This window comes from Falco cherrug, chromosome 16 (genome assembly GCF_023634085.1).
Source record: "Falco cherrug isolate bFalChe1 chromosome 16, bFalChe1.pri, whole genome shotgun sequence".
Classification (NCBI taxonomy): Eukaryota; Metazoa; Chordata; class Aves; order Falconiformes; family Falconidae; genus Falco; species Falco cherrug.
In genome coordinates, this window is record NC_073712.1 from 6,713,403 (window position 1) to 6,732,293 (window position 18,891).

The window sequence follows — 18,891 nt, forward strand, 5'->3', positions numbered from 1 at the left end:
ACGAACTACCGTTTTAAGAGTAAGACCAGGGCAGGGCACTAGATTAACTGAACTTTGGAATAAATTCATTCACCTCTCTGCAAAGGCTCCAAAACTACAGCTGTAAAACAGAAGACAATCTTTTCAAAGTCATTTTCTTCTGTGAATGAAACTTTCTGCTTCGTGAAGAACTATTCACACTCCTAAAGAAAGGCATTTTTACAGCTCTCCTTCAAGAAATCAGAATGCTCAATACAAATTAATTAAAAAGGACATTTAAAAGTATTAAGTCTGCTGCTACTGAAAAATGTTGCATACTGAAGAAAAAAAAGTACTAACCTTCACACTTTTCTTCTATCTGTAAAAATGTAAACTGCTGTATTTCTAACAGAGTAACCAAGAGACTGTTAGGGCTTAGTGTTTGCACAAATCAGCAAAACAGTAAGATACAGAAAAAGTTACAAAATCCCAGTAGCAGTACAGGATTTACATAGTGTTTGGGTTGTGACAAACTCAAAGATAAGTATCATGCAGCCTGTAACAGCCATGAGAGATGAACGTATGAGAAAGCAGAACAGTTCTGTAAGATAAAGGGCCAAAATTGCCAGGCATAAAATAATTCAGTCCAAAACCTGAACTGAGAACAACAGAAACATACTTTTCACAGCCTTAACTTTAGTTAACTGTGTTAGAAAAAACCCAAAGAATATATTTTAAGTGGAACTTACAAAATACACTCTTCAGGAAAAAAATCTCGTCTAGCGGGTAAAGAAACAGCTGTCTGACCAGATCAGCTAGAGGTATTCTATGTTTAAGTAATCCTTGTACTTGTGATACCAAAAAAAACGTAAGAACCCAACAGACAATAGCTTGAAACACAATCTGGACTGAAGGGGAACTGTGTGGACCAGACATTCACAAAAGTGTATGCTATCCCCAAATTTAATGCAAATGTTTTTTCTAAAATTCGGCCATTTATTTTCCCATATTACCTAAGAAGCACTGGACTAGGAGTGGAGGGAATGCAAGAGACTCTGCTCTCCCAGAAATCTGGAAGGTGAGAAGAGGTGTGGGAGAGGAGAGGGGATTACATTGGTTTCTTTTTCCAAGACTGACACTTGACTCCAGCCTTAAGCTGTTCTGCAAAATTAAACCACTTTAAAAAAAAAAAAAAGATTTACAATGGAAACACCGATCATCTTTATTGTAACGGCAACAGTAGTTTCATTATAGTAAAGAATGTTAGAGAACTTATTATAAGCCAAGGTAAAGTAATTTACCAGCCTCAATAAAATTCATGGCTATGAATCACACAAGACAATCACTCGGCTGTTATATTAATATTCCGTTCCACATTTTAGGTTCCACACTGTGCTCAACATCTTCAGGCTCCCTACGCCATTCAGCCAAGTGTCCTTCCTCTGGTCATATTAGTGTATCACACCTAAAAGCTCTCTAAAATCCAAAGAGGATTAAAAATCTGGTAGTATGTGCACCAGAAATCCAACTAATTAGCTGCCTTATGTTACCTTCAAGAGGCTGGTTACAAAATGTGTAGTTCTGTGACAAAAAAAAAAAAAAAAAAAAAAAAGATGCAAAGCTTGTCAGCTATAAGATAACTGTGAGCAACATACAGAAAGCACAAAGGGTTTAAGAAAAAAAAAAAAAAAAAAAAGAAAAACGGCAGGTCCAGTTTTCAGTATTTCCACCAACAAACATGGCAGCAACCTCCATATTAGGGTTTGATAACCAAGGCTTGTGAAGTTTAATTGAAGTTAAAAAAAAAGGATATGGCTGCTTTCATAAAAACACATTAAAATGCCACCACACACATCTCAAGTGTCTTGCATTTCAAGAGACATCCTGCTTTTTTTAATAAAATGATAGCCCTGCTACACTGCTTCCAAACTCCCCTTCCTCCCAGCTTCATCCTTTAATACTGTCCCTATTCAGCACTTCTCAGGCTTAGGGAGCAGAATGATGACCAACAGTCAGAAGCAGACATGTCGATGGGGGAGCAAAAGCCTCCCACGCTGTAGGATGGAAGGATGAAGAAATGGAAGTGGTATCGTGGCGATGATCACTATCGATGGAAGTCTGCTGTCCAACACTGTAGCTGGAGAGGCTGAGAGGTATGACTACATAGCCTTTCTGAGGACAGATGGAGGGAGAGAAGAGAAACACTTAAGCGTGACTCATGGGATCCGAGACTGACCAGAGCATTACAGGAATCCTTTGCTTCACATTTATAAAAGGACATCCCTCGCCCCAAAAGCTAAAGAATTTAGTTTGATGCTACCCATTGATTTTTTTTTTTTTTCCTTGGGACATCTTCCATAATATCAAATGGAAACCAGAGTTTTAAAAATTGTTTTTGATTTCTCTTCCCTATTCTGACCATCTACAGTCAACCTTGGAAGAAATAAAATAGGGTTAATGGATGTGAGAAGCTTGTAGGTTGTGTATCTGAGTTGTACAGGATGAGCTGCAATTTGCCTAAAGCAGAACAGTATTCTATCCAGTAAAGACAAAAGATCTCGCATCCTAATTGGAGGGTCTTTTCTAAATAAAAGACAGTGGACCATCTACAAGTCTCTTGATTGCTTTCCATGAAAAACGTGCCTGAATCCAAGAAACACAGGTTTCCTCCCCATGTTTCCTCTTCCTCAACTGGAATTCGTATCAACTACATTTTTTCTGAGAGTGAACTTGTATCAACAGAAGTCTGTTAAAGCATAGGTTCATTTTTTTCACATAATCAAATACAGAATAGTTTTAAGGAACTCTTACCAGCACTGGGAAATCTATTCTACTTAACGATTTGTAAGTATGGTTTCCACGTATCAGTCTCAAACCTTATTGCTTCACAACTGCAGTATCCCTTGAAAAAAATATATATTTAAATGGTCTGTTAATTTGTCTCAAATGGCTTTCAGATTTGGTGGGGGAGGGAGAACGGAATGGCCAACAGAGAACATTGACTTCAAAATATTACTGTATAAGGGTTTCCTCTTATTAAAAAAAGGATACACTGTATTAAACAGCTGAAAGTAAAGACAGCATTCAAAGCCCATGAGTCAAGCCACAGCCAAAACCGTGTTCTACCCCTAAGTATGTTTTCTTTTCCTTTTTCTTTTTTTTCTTTTTTTTTTTTTAAACAAAGATTTCCTCAACTGCCATTTAATCTTCACCAGAGGGTGCTTCATCTTCAGATCCCTCATCCCCTGACTTCTCTGGTGGAGGGCTGGCTGATTTTTTCTTTTCTGGGGGACTTTCAGGCTCTTCATCCTCTTCTTTGGGGGATGGGGTCTTTTCTTTTGTTGCCTTGGAAGCTGTGGGGCGGCCTGCCTTCCCTTTGCCTTTCACTGGACTGGGGGTCACTGAAAAAAAGAAAAAGCTTATAAAAGTTATGATCAGCAACAAAGACTAAAACATCACATGACTTTATATAAACAGGATTTACAAGACACTTTGGTAGCAGCTTTCATTTTGTTTTGTCCATACCCCACACACAGTGGGTTTGGCACTGCATATTAGTAAAGCTGAACTGAAAAGTTAACTAACAAGATTTAAAAGCTACTTAATTGCAAGTCCTAACAAATTACTGGATATGACATCATAAATGAATGTAACTAGCCTCCTGTCAAACCAGTACATACGTTGCTATTATGATTATAGACTTCCTGCAGAAATCAAATTTTCCTTTGGTTCAGATTTCTGCACCTTCCTCCACCCTGAAAACATCAAAGTCCACAAACTGTATTATTTGGCTACGATACACAGAAATTCAAGACTGCAGCATCTCAATAGGGAAAGTTTTGCAATCTAGGCAATTTTTGCCAACGAGACATAGATACCAACTCAATTTCTTATTTAAGAATTAAAGCCACCTTATTATTTCATAGTGCTGCCTTAAATCGTGGCATGAATCACGACGATACATGAATCAGCCCTTCACCATTACATGTGAATGCCTACCGACCCCTAGATTTCTATCGAGTCTTCTGTAGGAGAAAAAAAAAAATACTAACCCCTAAAGCAAACCATGTAACTTTCTTTGCATAGACTCACCTGTGGCCTTTAGCCTGGGCTTCGGCATTTTCTTTTCTTTCCTCTCAGGTTTGGATTTCTTGGAGACCTTTTTGTTTTTCTTTTTTGAACTGCCATAGTCACTATCATCATCATCTTCCATGAGGAAGTCTTCATCGCTTCCTGAATCTGCTGAAAGCACAGAGAAATTTAAGTTTGGGGGGGGGGGGGGGGGGGGGGAAGAAAGGGAAGAGAAGATACAGTTGAGAGATCTGCAAGTTAAACTGCAGAGACAGGAAACCAGGACTCGCCAACCTTATGCGATTCCACCTATCTGCTTCTACTGTGCTAAAGAAATTTGACATAGCAGAAGATTTTACACTGGTAGGGATAAAGCACTAGTGTAGCAGTTACAAACAGTAAAGCGTTTTGAGGTCCTCAAAATATGCTCCATCTTAATACGTAACCCATCTCAAAATAAAGAGAATCTCTTGACAGGGAGAAGTTACGTGATCTTTTCAATGATACCGTTACTCCATTCTGAAATCACGTTTGCACTCAGAACTTCAGGAACTTACTGCGGTTCATTACTAGCTGAACCCATCTCTTCTTGTGAAACAGAAGGTCCTACTTCGATCAATCAAGGATAAAGTACTTTTGCATCATCTGAAAGTAGCACCAATGCCTCAAAAACCAATGGGATAGCAAGCAGCAGCAAAAAGCATGACAAACTTTACAATAATCCTTTAGGGCTGCTTATAGAGACACACATACATCTTTGCTGGAAACTTCAAACAAGAATTCTACACATGAAAAACCCAAGTTCGATCTGTTGGAAAGATACACAGTAATAAGGAAGTTACTGAAAAGGACAACTTAGGTCTTCACTGTTGCTGTCAAAAAGCAAACTGCTCCTTCTGCTGTCTGGCCAGACCCATAAGCTCATGTGTGGTACTATACCCATGTCACATTGTAAAAAGTTAAAATCAGTCGCATTTACTCACTCTCCTGGAATTGTGCCTCATCATCCTCTTGTTCTTCCTCCTCACTACCCACATCATCCATAAGCATCTCTCGTTGTTTAGAAGCTGCTTTGGATGCTGCCTGTCGTTGCTGACGCACGTTTTTATGGTCTTCTTTCTCGTCCTCACTGTCCTCTGCAGCAAAAGTCACCAAGTGATAATGGAGATACAGAATACAAACTACTTGTCTTGAGGTAGCATGTGGGCAAGACAAAGGTCGAGTTATTCACAAGAAAGTTAATCAAGACACTCGCTGAGTAACTGAGCTACTAGGAGAACATGGTCACATTAAACCCAATAAGCACATTTCTGTAGTCACCCAACAATAATCATGTGCAATATCTTCCACTGCACGTACTAGCAACGACTTCTTTTTTTTTTACCTGCAGGCCTTTTCCTGGATTTGGAGGCTGCTCTCTTATTCTTCTCTGGTTTAGCCTTTTTTCCTTTTTTGCTTTTTTGAGAGCTCTCATAGTCACTGTCAGCTTTGCCATCATCTGCTCCTAAGTCGTCATCTTCACTGCCAAAATCTTCATCTGGAAGGAAAAGGTACAAATATGAAGTTTCTTCTATCATTCTGAAATACGGACAAGAACTACAGGGAAGAGATTAACATACAACTATCTACCTGTGAAGATAAGCTTTATAGCAGCATCATATTGCACCAAAAAAAAATATGTTACCCCATACAGGGAAGAGATTAACATGTATATATGTTTATATGTATCTGTGAAGACAAACTATAGCAGCATCATATTACACACAAAAAAATGTTATCCCAAATCAGGGCTGGAAGTAAGAGCAGTAAAGGCAGCACCCAGTTTAAGATAAGTGTATTAGAAAAGTGCATGCTTCTCTACTCTGAGTATTTTCTTTCCTATGTCAAATCCTACACCAGTAACTCTTACAAACTGGTCTTCATTTTGAAGATACACTATCTGTACAATGTAGTTAGTTACCTGCCGAGTGTGAATCATCTTTCTTAGTCTTCACATCTTTTTCTTCTGAATCCTCACTGAAAATGAGAGGAAGACAGGGTCTGACTGCTGTTTTAACTTTGATTTCAGTCAGTGCTGTATGAAAAATATCAATTTTCAGAAAGCAAACTGATCTCTAGACTGGGAATATGCACTTTTTCTAGACATTACCACGTTATACTTCAGAATTACTCAGCTGTACATGTAGTTATCATGGTTGGAAAGATAATATTCAAACTCTGAATCACATACAAACTTACACGGAGTCAAGTAAACCAACCAGGAAATAATAAGGTTGAGCTGAACCATGCACTTCACTCTGAAACCTACCAATAATCCAGATGTCTTCCATTTTCCATTCAAATTCTGAAGTTTTACATGCTAATGCATGGCTGAGTCCATAAATGGAATAAATTCTGAATAGATTTATAGCCATCACTTGTCTTTATGTCATTGTTTTCCCCGACTCCTTCATTCTGTGTACATTGCTGTGCAGCACTTCACTAGCACATATTTGGTGTACAATCTCTCGGATGATCTGCTCTGATGGAGCTTCACCGCTCCCTTCTAGCGGTTTCAACCCTCATCAGAGGGTGTCCCTATCAAGCAGGTACTAATGTTCTGTTTTTATCCAAACCTCTATCATTACTCACTACCACTGTCCAAAGAGGGTTCTCCTTCCAGCATGTAAGAACATGCACTCCAATCAGAGAGTAAACAAGTGTTTTAAACAGAAATGGTGAATAGTCTCTCGAGGGCCACTGATGTACAACATGTGCTTCGGGAACAGCTGAACTGCTGAGTTTGCCAAGGTCAAGAAATACAATAGATCAAATCTCTGCTACTTTCAAATTTGGCAGTTGGAGCCGACACACAACGTTTCTCAAGAACTCAGTTTAGATAACTGGCCACATTACAGCCCCTCAGGCCCATCTGTTTTCAGTCTCATACAGACAACTGTGTGTTTCAGTCACTGAAATGTATGAGTGCATTTTACATGCCAGCCCTCTGCAACGTTTGTAATACACATAGAAATGTTCTTACATACTTAAAAATCCTCAAAGCTAATAGGACATCAAGGTCAACTATTTAGTTGCTTTGGGAGCTGCCTAGCCCAATTTCTTTATATGTCACACCCATTAAATCTTTGATTTCAGGTGTTACAGGCATTTACCATGGTGAATACAGTCTCTCCCTCCCAGTTCACAATAGCAAGTGGTCCGTGCAAATATTCCCATGCCTACATTCAGCTTTCAATTTATAGAAAAGGAGCACAACAGGGAAGCCTCTGAAGCATACCTGCCAATAAGTTAGGTACATCCCAGCAAACAGTGCAACAGAATAAAGAGACACCTTGGGCTTATAGTGCAAGAACTAGCTGGCAGAACCTCCATCCCTGAAGCTGATGTCTGTCATGAAAGCAGTTAATTGGCTTAATAGTCTTATAGCAACCATTTGCTGACCATAATTATTGTAAAAAGGAAAATACCTTCACTCTACAGGAAAGACTTTCACTATTCCGTAGGGCATCACTTAGAAAAGAGCCCTTTCCCACTGCTGGAGCTACTCAGTTATCAAAGCCAGTTACTTTGCTGATGAATTAGACAAACCCAGAAATAAAAGAACCACAAAACTAACAAATAGCCTAACTACTCCTAACTGCCACTGTACCATCCCATTTAATCTTTAACCACAGGAATGCTCTGAGCATACTGAAAAAACGATGGAAAATGAAATGCATCTTGCTGCTAACTTACCTGGATAACCATGCCAGCTGCCAATTTTTGTAACTTGGATCATACTCCTTCCTATTCCACCTATCTAGCTCTGGGAAACTGTTTTAATGACAAAGTGCTAATAACAAGTACTTTACACATTATTTCTGTGTCTACTCAGATAAGAAAGAACCACCTCAATGTCCAAGCTGGTTATGCAAGCTCTGTGATTGAGAGCTCTGTATCTTCTTACGCTGCAGGCCTTGAATTCCACTTACAATCGTTCCTCTTAGAAGATACTGCTCCCCACATAAAGAACAAGGTTTGGAGATACGTTCGTAACAGATTAAGTGCTTCTTTTACCTGTCCTCCTGAGAATTCTTCCCAGATCGCCTCTTATTTTTAGCCTCCCGGGGAGACGAACGGATTTTCTTGGATGGGGGGCCTGAATCTCTTCCATAATCTTCATCTGGACGGGACAGTACAAAATGGTTTTGAATCAAACTCCTAGTTCCCAGCAAACTGACTTCCTCAGCTATAACTTAAACTGACCATTTCATGCACATCAAAAAGAAGCCCTTCAAAAAAAAAAAAAAAAACAGACCACAAAGCTTCAAACAAAACTTTATAGAAGCAAAGTCCTGTCTTAAACTAGTGATTTACCTTTTCTTCTGCCAACAGCACAATAAAAATGCTGCGTACAATCAAGTCTGACACAGGAGTATTAGGAAACATATAAAAAGCCTCACAAAAGGACAGAGTAGCTCATTTTACAGCTAGTCACGAACAGAGTTATTTTGTAAACCTATTAAAAGTTAATATCCATACATATTTCTACATGCTTGTAACAGCAAAAACTATTTACTATCCTACGATAGGAAAAAGTACATCATTATATAGTAGCTTACAAAGTAACTTTTTACAACTATTACACAACACCTTATACGATATAAGTAACAGGACTGCAATTAAGAACTACATGTAATTGTTTTCCATTATTGATCAGTGCAACCTCATTTTGCAAACAGTAGCGGTATGTCTATTTTCTAAAACCACAAAACATATTCCATATGGTTTCCAGAAAACTTTGTTAATTCACACAGAACATAAACATATTTTTTTAGATGCAATTCACAAAAATGCCTGACATTATGGGATTAGTAAGTAGAGTCCACTAAAATAAATTGAAAACGTGTTTTACTGTAGAAAAAAAGTGGCATCAGGGAGATTCTGCCACAGAACATAACATAGACCAAGGAAGAAGACAGTTGCTGCCAACAGCCTCAAGGCACTACAACAATACAAGCATTAAATAATAAGATTTCTATCACCATTGTTTGTTTAATACAAAACATATGAGCATCATTATATTTTCAAATACTTATTAACAGTTCAGGCTGTGAAGAGCAGAAACTCCTTAGAATTTAAGTTAAAGATGTAACTAGAAGCAAAACAACTAACATGTGAAGCAATAAATGAACTGCTCTAGCCCAAGAATATTATATTGTTGAGAAAAAAGTCATTTACCAGCATCATCTGATTCCTGAAACTGGGAGTAATCGACCACCTTCCTGTTCCTGTTAAAAAGCCGGGGGGAATACAATAATTAGCAATTAATAATCTCAGAGATACAAAAAGGTTTCTTCAAGTTACAAGAAAGTGCCATATCCTTCTTCCAGTGCAGGATATGTAGCCCAAAAACATCCCATGAAAACTCTTACAAATAAGCCAACTATACCTTTGAAGTCAGTAATTAGTACACACAGTATATTCTAGCATTTTCCTAAGGAGGTATTAGAATATTCTCTGAATTTGAAAGTGCCTTCTGGTAAGAAGCACTCTCTTATGGCTCGTGACTGCAGCCAGGAAGAGCCATCTTAACCTATGCTATGCAGTTATTTCATTATTAAAAATATACATGTATCATCGTATACCACTATACCAGTGAAAACACTATTTTAAAGCGATGTCTTTACCCCAAGATTAAAGACACATTTAAAGAACACATCAGCCTGAAGTTTAAGCCACAGCTCCCCCTAACTCCCTGTCTCAATCTATGATATTTAAGACTAGGATTCTAGGTATAAAACAAGTACACAGTCTTATCATTAATTAGATAAACATGTCTGAACTGCTCTTTTTTTAATTTCTGCTTCTCACAGCTCAATATAATCATGCCTGCTCTCTTACCTTCTCCTCGAGATTTCTGTTTTCCCATGTGATCCCTGTTTCTAAAGTATTTTAAGTTTTCACTGGGGACTTCTAGGAGCTTTCTCAATTAGTTACACTGATGCCCTAACAAGATGTAAGAGAGCTGTTACAATGCTTAATTATCACTAGGCTCAGCAAGGAAAGAAGATAGGAATTGCACCCAACTTGCATTTTTGGCTAGTGAATAAGCACAGACCAATACTTTCTTTACCTCATCAGCACCTTCTCTGCTCCCTAACCAAACTGAAACTAGCACAGGCAACAAGGTATCTATCATTAACAGTGAAAATGTGATGGTCAATTCTGGACAAAATTAGTTAACTACACAAGCAGCTATTACTGAAACCAATACCTCACTTGCCAACAAAATTAGAACCATTTCTCTAACTTCTGAAACCTAAAAACTGAGATGTCAGTAATCGTTGGCTGTTTTCTCAGCACCTGTCCCACCTACTTTACTGACAAGACATAACTGCCCTGTAATACAGCTACTCAAGGGAACCAAGAGAGCTACGCAACTGAATGATACTCGAGTTCTAGCTGGTAATGCCTCAGACTCCAAACATCCACCTCTTACAGCTGACGTGCAATAGGAGGAGGTGGCACAGCTGAAAAAGGCGCCAGAGATTCAGACACCCCTCCGCACATACTTTTTACAATCCCTCTGACCCAAAGCCAATGATTAATCTGATTCTGCAGTAATCAGCACGTGATCTCACCTCCACAGCTAAAAAAGTCAGTCAAGCAGTAGGTTAAGTGACCTACCCAGCATCACAGCCTTCAGGACCTGCAAAGAGAAGCCAACACAAGCTCCATCCAGCACAGGAACCACAAAGCCCTTCCCCTGTCCCGCACCGCAGAGCACCAACTGTTGAATTCCACATTCTGTTCCCATAAGCAAACTGCATTTGTGATTAACATCATGCATTGCTGATAAGACCCCTTAGCTGAAAGACACCCCAAAAGCCATCGTTTTGTTCTGGCTGTCGATCCATTCGAAATCAATTATAAGCTGCCCTCCTGTACAAGTACTTCTGTTCATGGCTTACAGCAGTAGCCTTCAAAAGACGAAGGAATATAATTGTTTTTCATCCAACCCTAGGCCAAGCCTCTTAAAAACAAAACAAAAAACCCCCACCAACCCCTCAAAAAACCAAAACCCCCCAAAACAAACAAGCAAACAAAAGGAAGGCTAGACCAGTCATTAGATTTCTACAGGTTGAATACCATCCAAGCTTCAGAGCAGGCGTGAGTGGAGCAAAGTACAACAGCAATGTGCTACAGAGAGCACTGCTCACTCACCCACAGCCCGAATATGGTAAAATACTGATTTAGGAATACAGCTACTGGCAAGCTTGTTATGGCATACCATCCAGGGCCTCAAATTTCTATTCCAACAGGCAGCCTTCCTGAAGATTGCCTCCTGAGCCATCTCACATGCGAAAAGACTGAATTTATTCTGGTAAGCATGTTAAGAACCATAAAGTTACTAAGTAAGATGTCTGATTCAGTGTAAGGATCAGGTATTAGGTTTTTTTCATCTAAAAGCGTAAAGAAGGAGGCGGGGGGGAGGGGGAAGTAGAACTGCCAGATATTTTGTTCTAGCAGCTTTGTAAAACAATGGTTTCTGACATCACTTCTCAAACAAGCAAGGTGGAAATTGCAGTATTACCACATTGTAGCAAGTTGGTCATACACAGCTTCATGTTGCTCATTTCAGTCAGACCCGTATTAGATCAGGTACTGAAAATGTAACAAGAGTCCGGTAAAACATTAAAGACATACATTGTCCCTATGGAAAACACCCTTCCTCTTCCTAAGCACTGTGTTTTCAGCTAGAAAGTAAACCATGCAAGGCTCTCATTACCTGATGAGCAGGAGCAGTGACACTTGTATTAAAAAACCCCAAGCAAACAAAACCAACACTATGGCAGAAGAAAAAAGAGAGAAGGCTGTTTGGCTTGCTTTATCTTGTTTTGCAGGGCAAGGAGAAGGGTGGAGGAAAGAAGGAATAGCTATACTGGTATTACTAAAGATAGAAACTTGCAAGTCTTCCCAACAGAACCAGAGAAGCTCACAGAGGCAGAAACATGAAACAAACTGCTCTTGCATCTGCCGTTCTCCTCACTCCACTCTTGTCTTTCACCCCATGTAGATCAACTTAGGTTTTTCTTTAAAACTGTCAACAGCAATGATGGGCAATGCTTAATAACTACGAATCTGTAAAGAGAGACTGCATCTTTCATCACACCAAGGTGATAAAAACACAGGAGTTAAGTTTGCTGGAGTTAAAAGCCAGGAAAAAAAAATGTTGCTGGTTTTGTCAATGAAAAGTCTCTCTTAGCCACTAGCAAAACCTAAATGTTAAGGCAAGCAGCCAGCCATAAAAAACAAAACTATTTGTTAAATTCATTTAGACTGAGCATAAAGACAGTCCAGTAGACATCCGGGATGGATATTGTTCAATCTGGTTTAAAACAGGCACTGAAATTTTAAGGTAACTTACTTGTTAATTCAGCTTAACATTTAAAGCGTGCATGTGAGAAGGGACTGGGGGAGGAAAGGTATATAGAGAAGTCCCGACAGCTTAAGTTTTAATAACAGCTGTCAGTCCTTCTGCAATAAAGAATAACTCATCTATTAAGTCATCAACATGTTACATCAGAAGCATTTACTTAGCAAAGCAATGCTCAAGTAATTTAATAAGAAATCAGAAATGCACAGTAATTCCTACAAGCCATACTTGGAGCCTACCAAACTGAAATTTTGAAATGACGAAAAGCATGTAATGATGTAAAAGGATTGCTTAACGCCTATACAACCGAATCAGGACTGCATAGTGATACCCCATCCTCAGCTAGTGAGGTCCCTAAACCTTCAGTCTTTAAGTCAGCATGTCAGAATACAAACTAACAATCAGTTAGAAAGCTTTTGTTTTTTTAAAATGGGAATGCTTAGATCCCCAGATATTTCCACAGGCATTAAAATCCACAGGTAGAGACCGTGTTTAAAAAATATACATGTACTTCTGAAAAGCAATGCTAGAAAGAGTCTTCAAAAAGCTAGTAACTGATCTCATCGTGCACTGAAGAGGAGTGTTTAGGTCAAATGGTTATCAGTAGAAGTATCAACCTTACACAACACTTACTCAACATGGCAAGTAAAATGAATGACATTAAATGGTTACTGAGATTTTTTATAATTATTATTATTATTATTTTAACTACAGCATTTAACCAATATAACCATCAAGCTAAGCATCTATGAAGTAAGTTATGGACCCTTCATCACTGTAAAGGCTCAGTGCGAGCCTGGCATAGACAAGAGTGGTCATTTTCACTTTCTGGTTCTCATTCCGGTTGATAAAGTTGTCCCACTTTGAGGTCAGCATATTATCAGTAAGTTTTGTCATTAAAAGCACCCCTTTGATGCCTTTTTTATACATAGGTAAGAAAAAATAGATATAGATAGGATATATTCCTTAGAGGTATTTTCAAAGTTGTGCAGAACAAAATATGCAGTGCTAGATTTAGGCCTTAAATGAACATTCACTTACAATTACGCATGAGAGTTGAAACATCGAAAACTAGTGACAGTTATGTACCTAAAACACGTCACTATGGTGTTAGTCTATTTAAAAATTGGCACAACTGTACTCAGACAAGACTCACCGACTAGAGGTTCCCAATTACAGAGGTCATTGTTTGGGTCTGGACTTGGTGTAACTCCAAACGTCTGTAAGACTAGGCACTGCTCATGGTATCTGCAGAATTTTTAGGGATACACATGACTTGAAACTCCATAAAGTAATTAAATTATTTATGCAGCAACAGTTTAAGCAGTCTTGTGCCCATCCTCCATTTGAACCTAACCACAATTGAGAAGATTTTAAAATACAGCAATGTTCTGATGCAGAGCAGGGGGTGAGGGAGGAGGGGGAAAACAAACCCAAAAAAACACACACACACAAATCAATTCTGCAACCTGTATTGTTCCTGGTATTTTGATTTATTTTTTTTTTTTGTACCTCTGCCTTGCTCTCTGTTTCTCTTTAGACTGGAAGCTTTCAGAGCAAGGATCACATCTTTTTACTTATCTGGAAAGCGCCTATAGCTTATCCCTGGACACTACCACACATTATTACTCAAGTTAAACGCCAGTCCCCAAGGAAGTGTTGCTTTCCCGCTACCCTATGGAAGTTTTCTAGCATCACAATACTTGTATTTTACATTGTCCAGGTACAACACTGGCAACAAGACAAGTTAAATTTAATAGATAAATATTTTCCCTGCGAGTAAAATTTCAAAGGACCACCCTTCCACCATTGTGCCAATGCAAGTCTGGGATTCAAGAGTTACTAATAAAGCAAAATTAAGTACATAAAGCCTTGAAGCACTGAGATAGATCAATTCTAACTGGCTTTAATCTTAAAATGAACAAACAAAACCACCCTGTGATTTCCATACTTGCTCACACTGTTTCATTTTGCAATGCCTGCAGGAGAGGAGTACCAGCAAGTGAAAGTGACCAGCAAGGAAAAGCAGAAGCAAGCTCCATCAAATTTAAAGTAAAAATTCTTAATTAAAGCATATTAATTGATGCTGTATACAAAAATAGTGGCTCAGAATGTTTTACTTCATTTGTATCCAAGTATAGATGGGCTGTAATAATGTAGCCACCAGTTCCAAATGTTCTTTGCAGTACTTCAGAAGAGTTAGCCACAAGATGCAGAGGCTCTGTAACTGTAAGTACCCTTACTTTTTACTTCTTGCTGTTTTCTAACAATAGTGCAGATACCATCATTATCCACGCAGGAGAACTTTAATTGTGTAGAAAGTACTTGGCTCTAAGTGCCAGACACATGAAGCCTGTAAATACTGGGACTTTATCACTACTATTTAACAATTTTAAGAAACTGACTTGAACAACCAGACTCAGACTTAAGGCAGTCTTCCACCAAGAACTGGAGTAGAAACTGGGGATATATGATGGATTTTATTAAGTTCATTGTTTCAGGTGTGCACATATGCACTAGACTAGCAGACGTAATACATCAATTCAAAGACCTCTGAATAAAGGAAAACCTTTCCAACACCAAATCTTATTCTGATGAGGAACCTTCCACCAGACTTCCGTATTACCAACAATATGCTGAGATAACCAGGACAAAAAATACAATTTAAAAAGTTTTAGGTTTAAATCCATTAGAAGAGTTCTCCAGTTACTACCCAGTAGAGCAATATAATGTATTAGCCACTGAATGTTTTCATTTTTTCCTCCTGAAAGGCTATTAAATACAGCTAAATAGCGCATTGCTAGATCTATTCCTGACACAAGCCAAAAAGTTTTCTGCTACTAACAGCCTGCTGGACTTTGGCACCTGATTTCCTGTAGCCCAGTGCCTGTCAACTGAGGGTAAAACAAGTCAGATCTTTCACAACAGTGCAGATTGTGGAGATATATATATATATCTTATTTTGAAATTATTATTTTTTAGAAACTGTCGCTTATGAAGTTATTTAATACAGAAACCTTAGAAGCTATACTTCTAAAGATACGAAACTTCCCTTACCTGTAGCAAGAGCCCAGTGCCGGCAAGTAAATCACCAGCAGAATGTACACTGAAATGTCACCCTGAGCAGCAAAGTCACATCACCACTGTATTTCAGAACACAGGCACTGTCATTCAAGATCAGACCACTAGTCCAACATCCTGCCTTGCAAAAGGCCAAAGACAGATGCTTCAGAGCAGTCCCATTAATCCACCTTTTTGACATGAAACAATTCCCTAAGGCTGGAACTTTAAGCTTAATCTGCCCTTACCTCTGCATGCAGGTATACACTATTGATCTAAGGAAGAGCTATAAACCCCCCAATTGTTTCACAAATCACTGTGCCAAACTCACCTACTTAGCAAGCAGTCCTAGCTTCCATTTTTTAACCTCATATTAGAGGTTAATAACCATATTAGAGATATTACTTAAATATCAAGACTATAACCTATAAATGTACACCTGTCAAGTTTTACAGCTGCAACTGATTTTGTGTTTATTACTCCAAAAGATCCAAAATACCTAGGATCCACATCCCAGATCAGGCTTCCATGGAACACAAGTACAACCAGTTACTTAAAAGTATCTTGAGAACGAAAAAAAAATCAGAGCATTCAATGAAGACCTTATGAAACCTCTTATCTTTTCTATAAAGACAACTTAAACTACAAGTTCGCTCTCCGAGTACTTTCCAAAGAAAAGTAAAGAAGAATACATTCCTGCCCCCCAGTAAACTTTCAGACACATGGCAAGTTCTCTACACCGTAGGTTTCCAAAGTTACCGCGATTCAGCAACGCGGTTAAGATTACCCTGCAACTCCATGCTTCAGCGCCGTTTTAACTAAAGACACAAACACCCCGACCTACCTCCTTCACTGGTGGGGAGAAGACAGCCCGTTTAGCTAAACGGCCCTCGGTTTCCTCCTCTCCACGATCTAAAATAGGCCTTCTCGGGTGGGGAGGGGGAAACACCGGGAGGAAACCGACCCGGGAGAAGCAGTTACGCTACCGGGCGAGAGGGAAAGGGCGTGTGTTCACTGCTGTTCCTACCAGAGGGGGCGGCTCCTCCGAACTCCTCCCCTAAACGTGGTTTAACTTCTATGCACAGCCCCTCTCCTCCAGACCCTCGCTGGTCACGGCGTATTGCAGGCACATTCCCTCCCCCAACCAGCGCGGTCCGCTCTGCCCCCCCCCCTCCCCGGTTCCCCCCCCCCCCCCCCGCCTCTCCCCTGGAAGGGGGTGCAGGGGGCTGCGACAGAGGCCTGCTGGCGCACACCGCCTGTCTCCGCACGAAGTGGGTCACTAAGGTTCACTCTTCCCGTCAGAAAATGTGGGACGCGGGACGCGGCCTCCATCGAGGCCTCCGCCTCGCACCCCCCTCGCACCCCCGTAAGGGCGCAGCGAAACGCGCCGCCGCCTGCCTGCACCCCCGGCCAGCCCAGGGCCACGCTCACCGCCCGGCCAGCGAATCAGCAATAATAATAAAAAAAGAATAATATATATATATATATATATATATATAAAGTTGTGAGGAAAAAGGGGAAATACAAGAGCGAGCGGCCCATGCTGCATCCGCGCAGCCTCCCTGCCCCCTCCGCCGCGCACGCTCGCCACCCCAGGCCACGCAGCCGCCCCTCGCCCTGCGGGAGCCCCGCCGCACGCCTGCCCTCCCCCGAGGGGGCACCGGCCTCCCCGCCCCGCTGGGGCCCGGCCCGCTTCGCCACGGGCTGCCCCTTCCCCGAGCACGGCCTGCGGCGAGGCCTGCAGGGGCGGGAGGGCCTACGCCGCCGGCCCGCCGCCGGGGGCCGGGCCCGTGAGGAGGGAGGGAGGGAGGGAGGGAGGCAGCGCTGGCGCCGCGGGTGGGAGGAGAGGCGGGAGCGGGGCCTCCGCGCTCCACCAAGGACTCACCTGACAGGCCTGGACATTTTCCCCGGCGGTTCGGGCCCGGCCCGGGGGACGCCGCCCAGCGCTGAGGGGAAGGAGGAAAAAAAAACGGTCGCCTGGTGCGGGCTCGGCGTCGCCCGTCCCCTCCCCGGAGCGAGCGGGAGCCCTGGGCCCAGCGCCTCAGGCCGCGCCTCCGGAGCCGCCTCTTCCCCCTCAGGCGCTGCCGCCGCCGGCCCGCGCCCCGCCGCGGGAGACACCCGCTCCTCTGCGAGGGCTGCGCGGCCCCCCCGCCCCCGGTCACCGCTCCACCGCCGCCGCGGTCGCCGCCGCTCGCCGATCCCCCCCGCAAAATGGTCGCGTTCGCACCGCCGAGAGGATGCGAGCGGGGGGCGGTGCAGCCTACCCCGCTGGCACCACCTCCTCCCCCGCTCATTGGCCGCGGCGGGCGGATCGCCGCGCCCCATTGGCTAGTTCGAACCATCACGGCGGGCAGACCCTGCCCACTCTCCCCGCGGGGAGGGGAGAGGGGCGAGGACGCCCCACACGCTCAAGCTGCTCTGAGCGGCAGAGCGGGCTGCGCCGCTGCCGGCAGATTCGCCACCGGCTCCCGGTGCCCCCGGGCCGCCGTCCCGCGCCAGGCCGCTCCGTCCCGCCCCGCAGGGCCCGCGCTGCCGCAGCCCGCCCCCGCCCCGCATTTTCCCCGCGGCGCACGGGGCGCGGTGGGGGCTCGGGGCCCGGCCGGCAGATTCGCCGCGCAGGGGCCTGGCGTGGTTTTGGAGGGAAAACGCGGGGAAGCGGCGCGCCGCCTCGCAGCGGCCCCGGGGGCGTCGAGGGCCCCGCAGCACCGCCCCCGGGCCCGCCCGGCAGCGCCGCTCCCCCGGCCGTGCCCTCCGGCGGCTGCTCTGCCCGCCGCGCTCCCCGCGCCAGCCCGCGCAGCCCCGGGGCCTCGGGACGGGCCTGCAGGGCCCCGCGGCCCGCCGGTTTCCCTCACCGCGGCCCGCACCGCCCCCCCCCCGGGGCTCCCCTCAGGCCGGCCGCCTAACGGGAGAGGCGCGGCCGCGGCCCCGCCTCGCTGCTCGCCGGGGGCTGGGGCCTTTGCAGGGGCCGGAGCGGGGCCTGGTGCGGGCCGGGCAGCGCTCACCGCGGCTGAGGCGGGGAGGTTGGGCCCGGCGGGGAAGAGCGCCGCGCCGCTTGCCGCAGCCCCTTTGTCATGCACGCTGCCGCCATTCAGGGCCGCGCTTCAGAGCGCTCTGCCGGGCAGCAGCACGCAGCCGGCTACGGCACCGGGCCGGCCGGGGCAGCGGCACAGGCCTGGCAGCGCTCCCTGACCGCCCGGGGCTCCGGCAGCAACTGGCCCCGCTCCGCCCTGGGCCGTGCGTGCCATGGGGTTTGCGATACAGCTGCATGCATCTCTATTTTCACAGGGCTTCGATGTTTTTTTAATTTTTTTTCTTACACTGATTCGGTATGAAAGATTTTTTTTACAAAGAAATGCAGAAAATAAGAAAAGAAGCAGGTGCAG

The 18,891-nt window shown here is 43.3% G+C and overlaps 1 protein-coding gene and 1 long non-coding RNA gene across 3 annotated transcripts; both read right to left on the minus strand.

Moving 5' to 3' along the window:
* Positions 1-1,155: 1,155 nt before the first annotated feature.
* Positions 1,156-17,733, minus strand: NUCKS1 (nuclear casein kinase and cyclin dependent kinase substrate 1). 2 transcript variants are annotated; one of them, XM_055727987.1, is made up of 8 exons: positions 17,394-17,733; positions 9,250-9,299; positions 8,086-8,191; positions 5,990-6,045; positions 5,414-5,566; positions 5,013-5,165; positions 4,051-4,197; positions 1,156-3,359 (listed from the first exon to the last, which is right to left on the minus strand). In XM_055727987.1, exons 1-8 carry the CDS (start codon positions 17,408-17,410, stop codon positions 3,160-3,162), a joined length of 882 nt encoding a protein of 293 aa, XP_055583962.1. In that variant the 5' UTR covers positions 17,411-17,733; the 3' UTR covers positions 1,156-3,159. The 2 variants fall into 2 exon arrangements, with proteins under 2 accessions (XP_055583962.1, XP_055583961.1); XM_055727986.1 differs by having other exon boundaries at positions 4,051-4,200; positions 17,394-17,623.
* Positions 10,727-16,661, minus strand: LOC129737468 (uncharacterized). Its single transcript, XR_008735363.1, has 3 exons — positions 15,506-16,661; positions 13,605-13,696; positions 10,727-11,676 (listed from the first exon to the last, which is right to left on the minus strand). It is a non-coding gene; the product is annotated as an uncharacterized LOC129737468 (long non-coding RNA).
* Positions 17,734-18,891: the final 1,158 nt, after the last annotated feature.

Coding starts and splice junctions, on each gene's coding strand:
- NUCKS1 (XM_055727986.1), bottom strand. Junction 5,166..5,413: donor ATCCAGGAAAAGGCCTGCAG/GTAAAAAAAAAA, acceptor CTTTTGCTGCAG/AGGACAGTGAGGACGAGAAA. Junction 3,360..4,050: donor GCCCAGGCTAAAGGCCACAG/GTGAGTCTATGC, acceptor TCTTTTTTTCAG/TGACCCCCAGTCCAGTGAAA.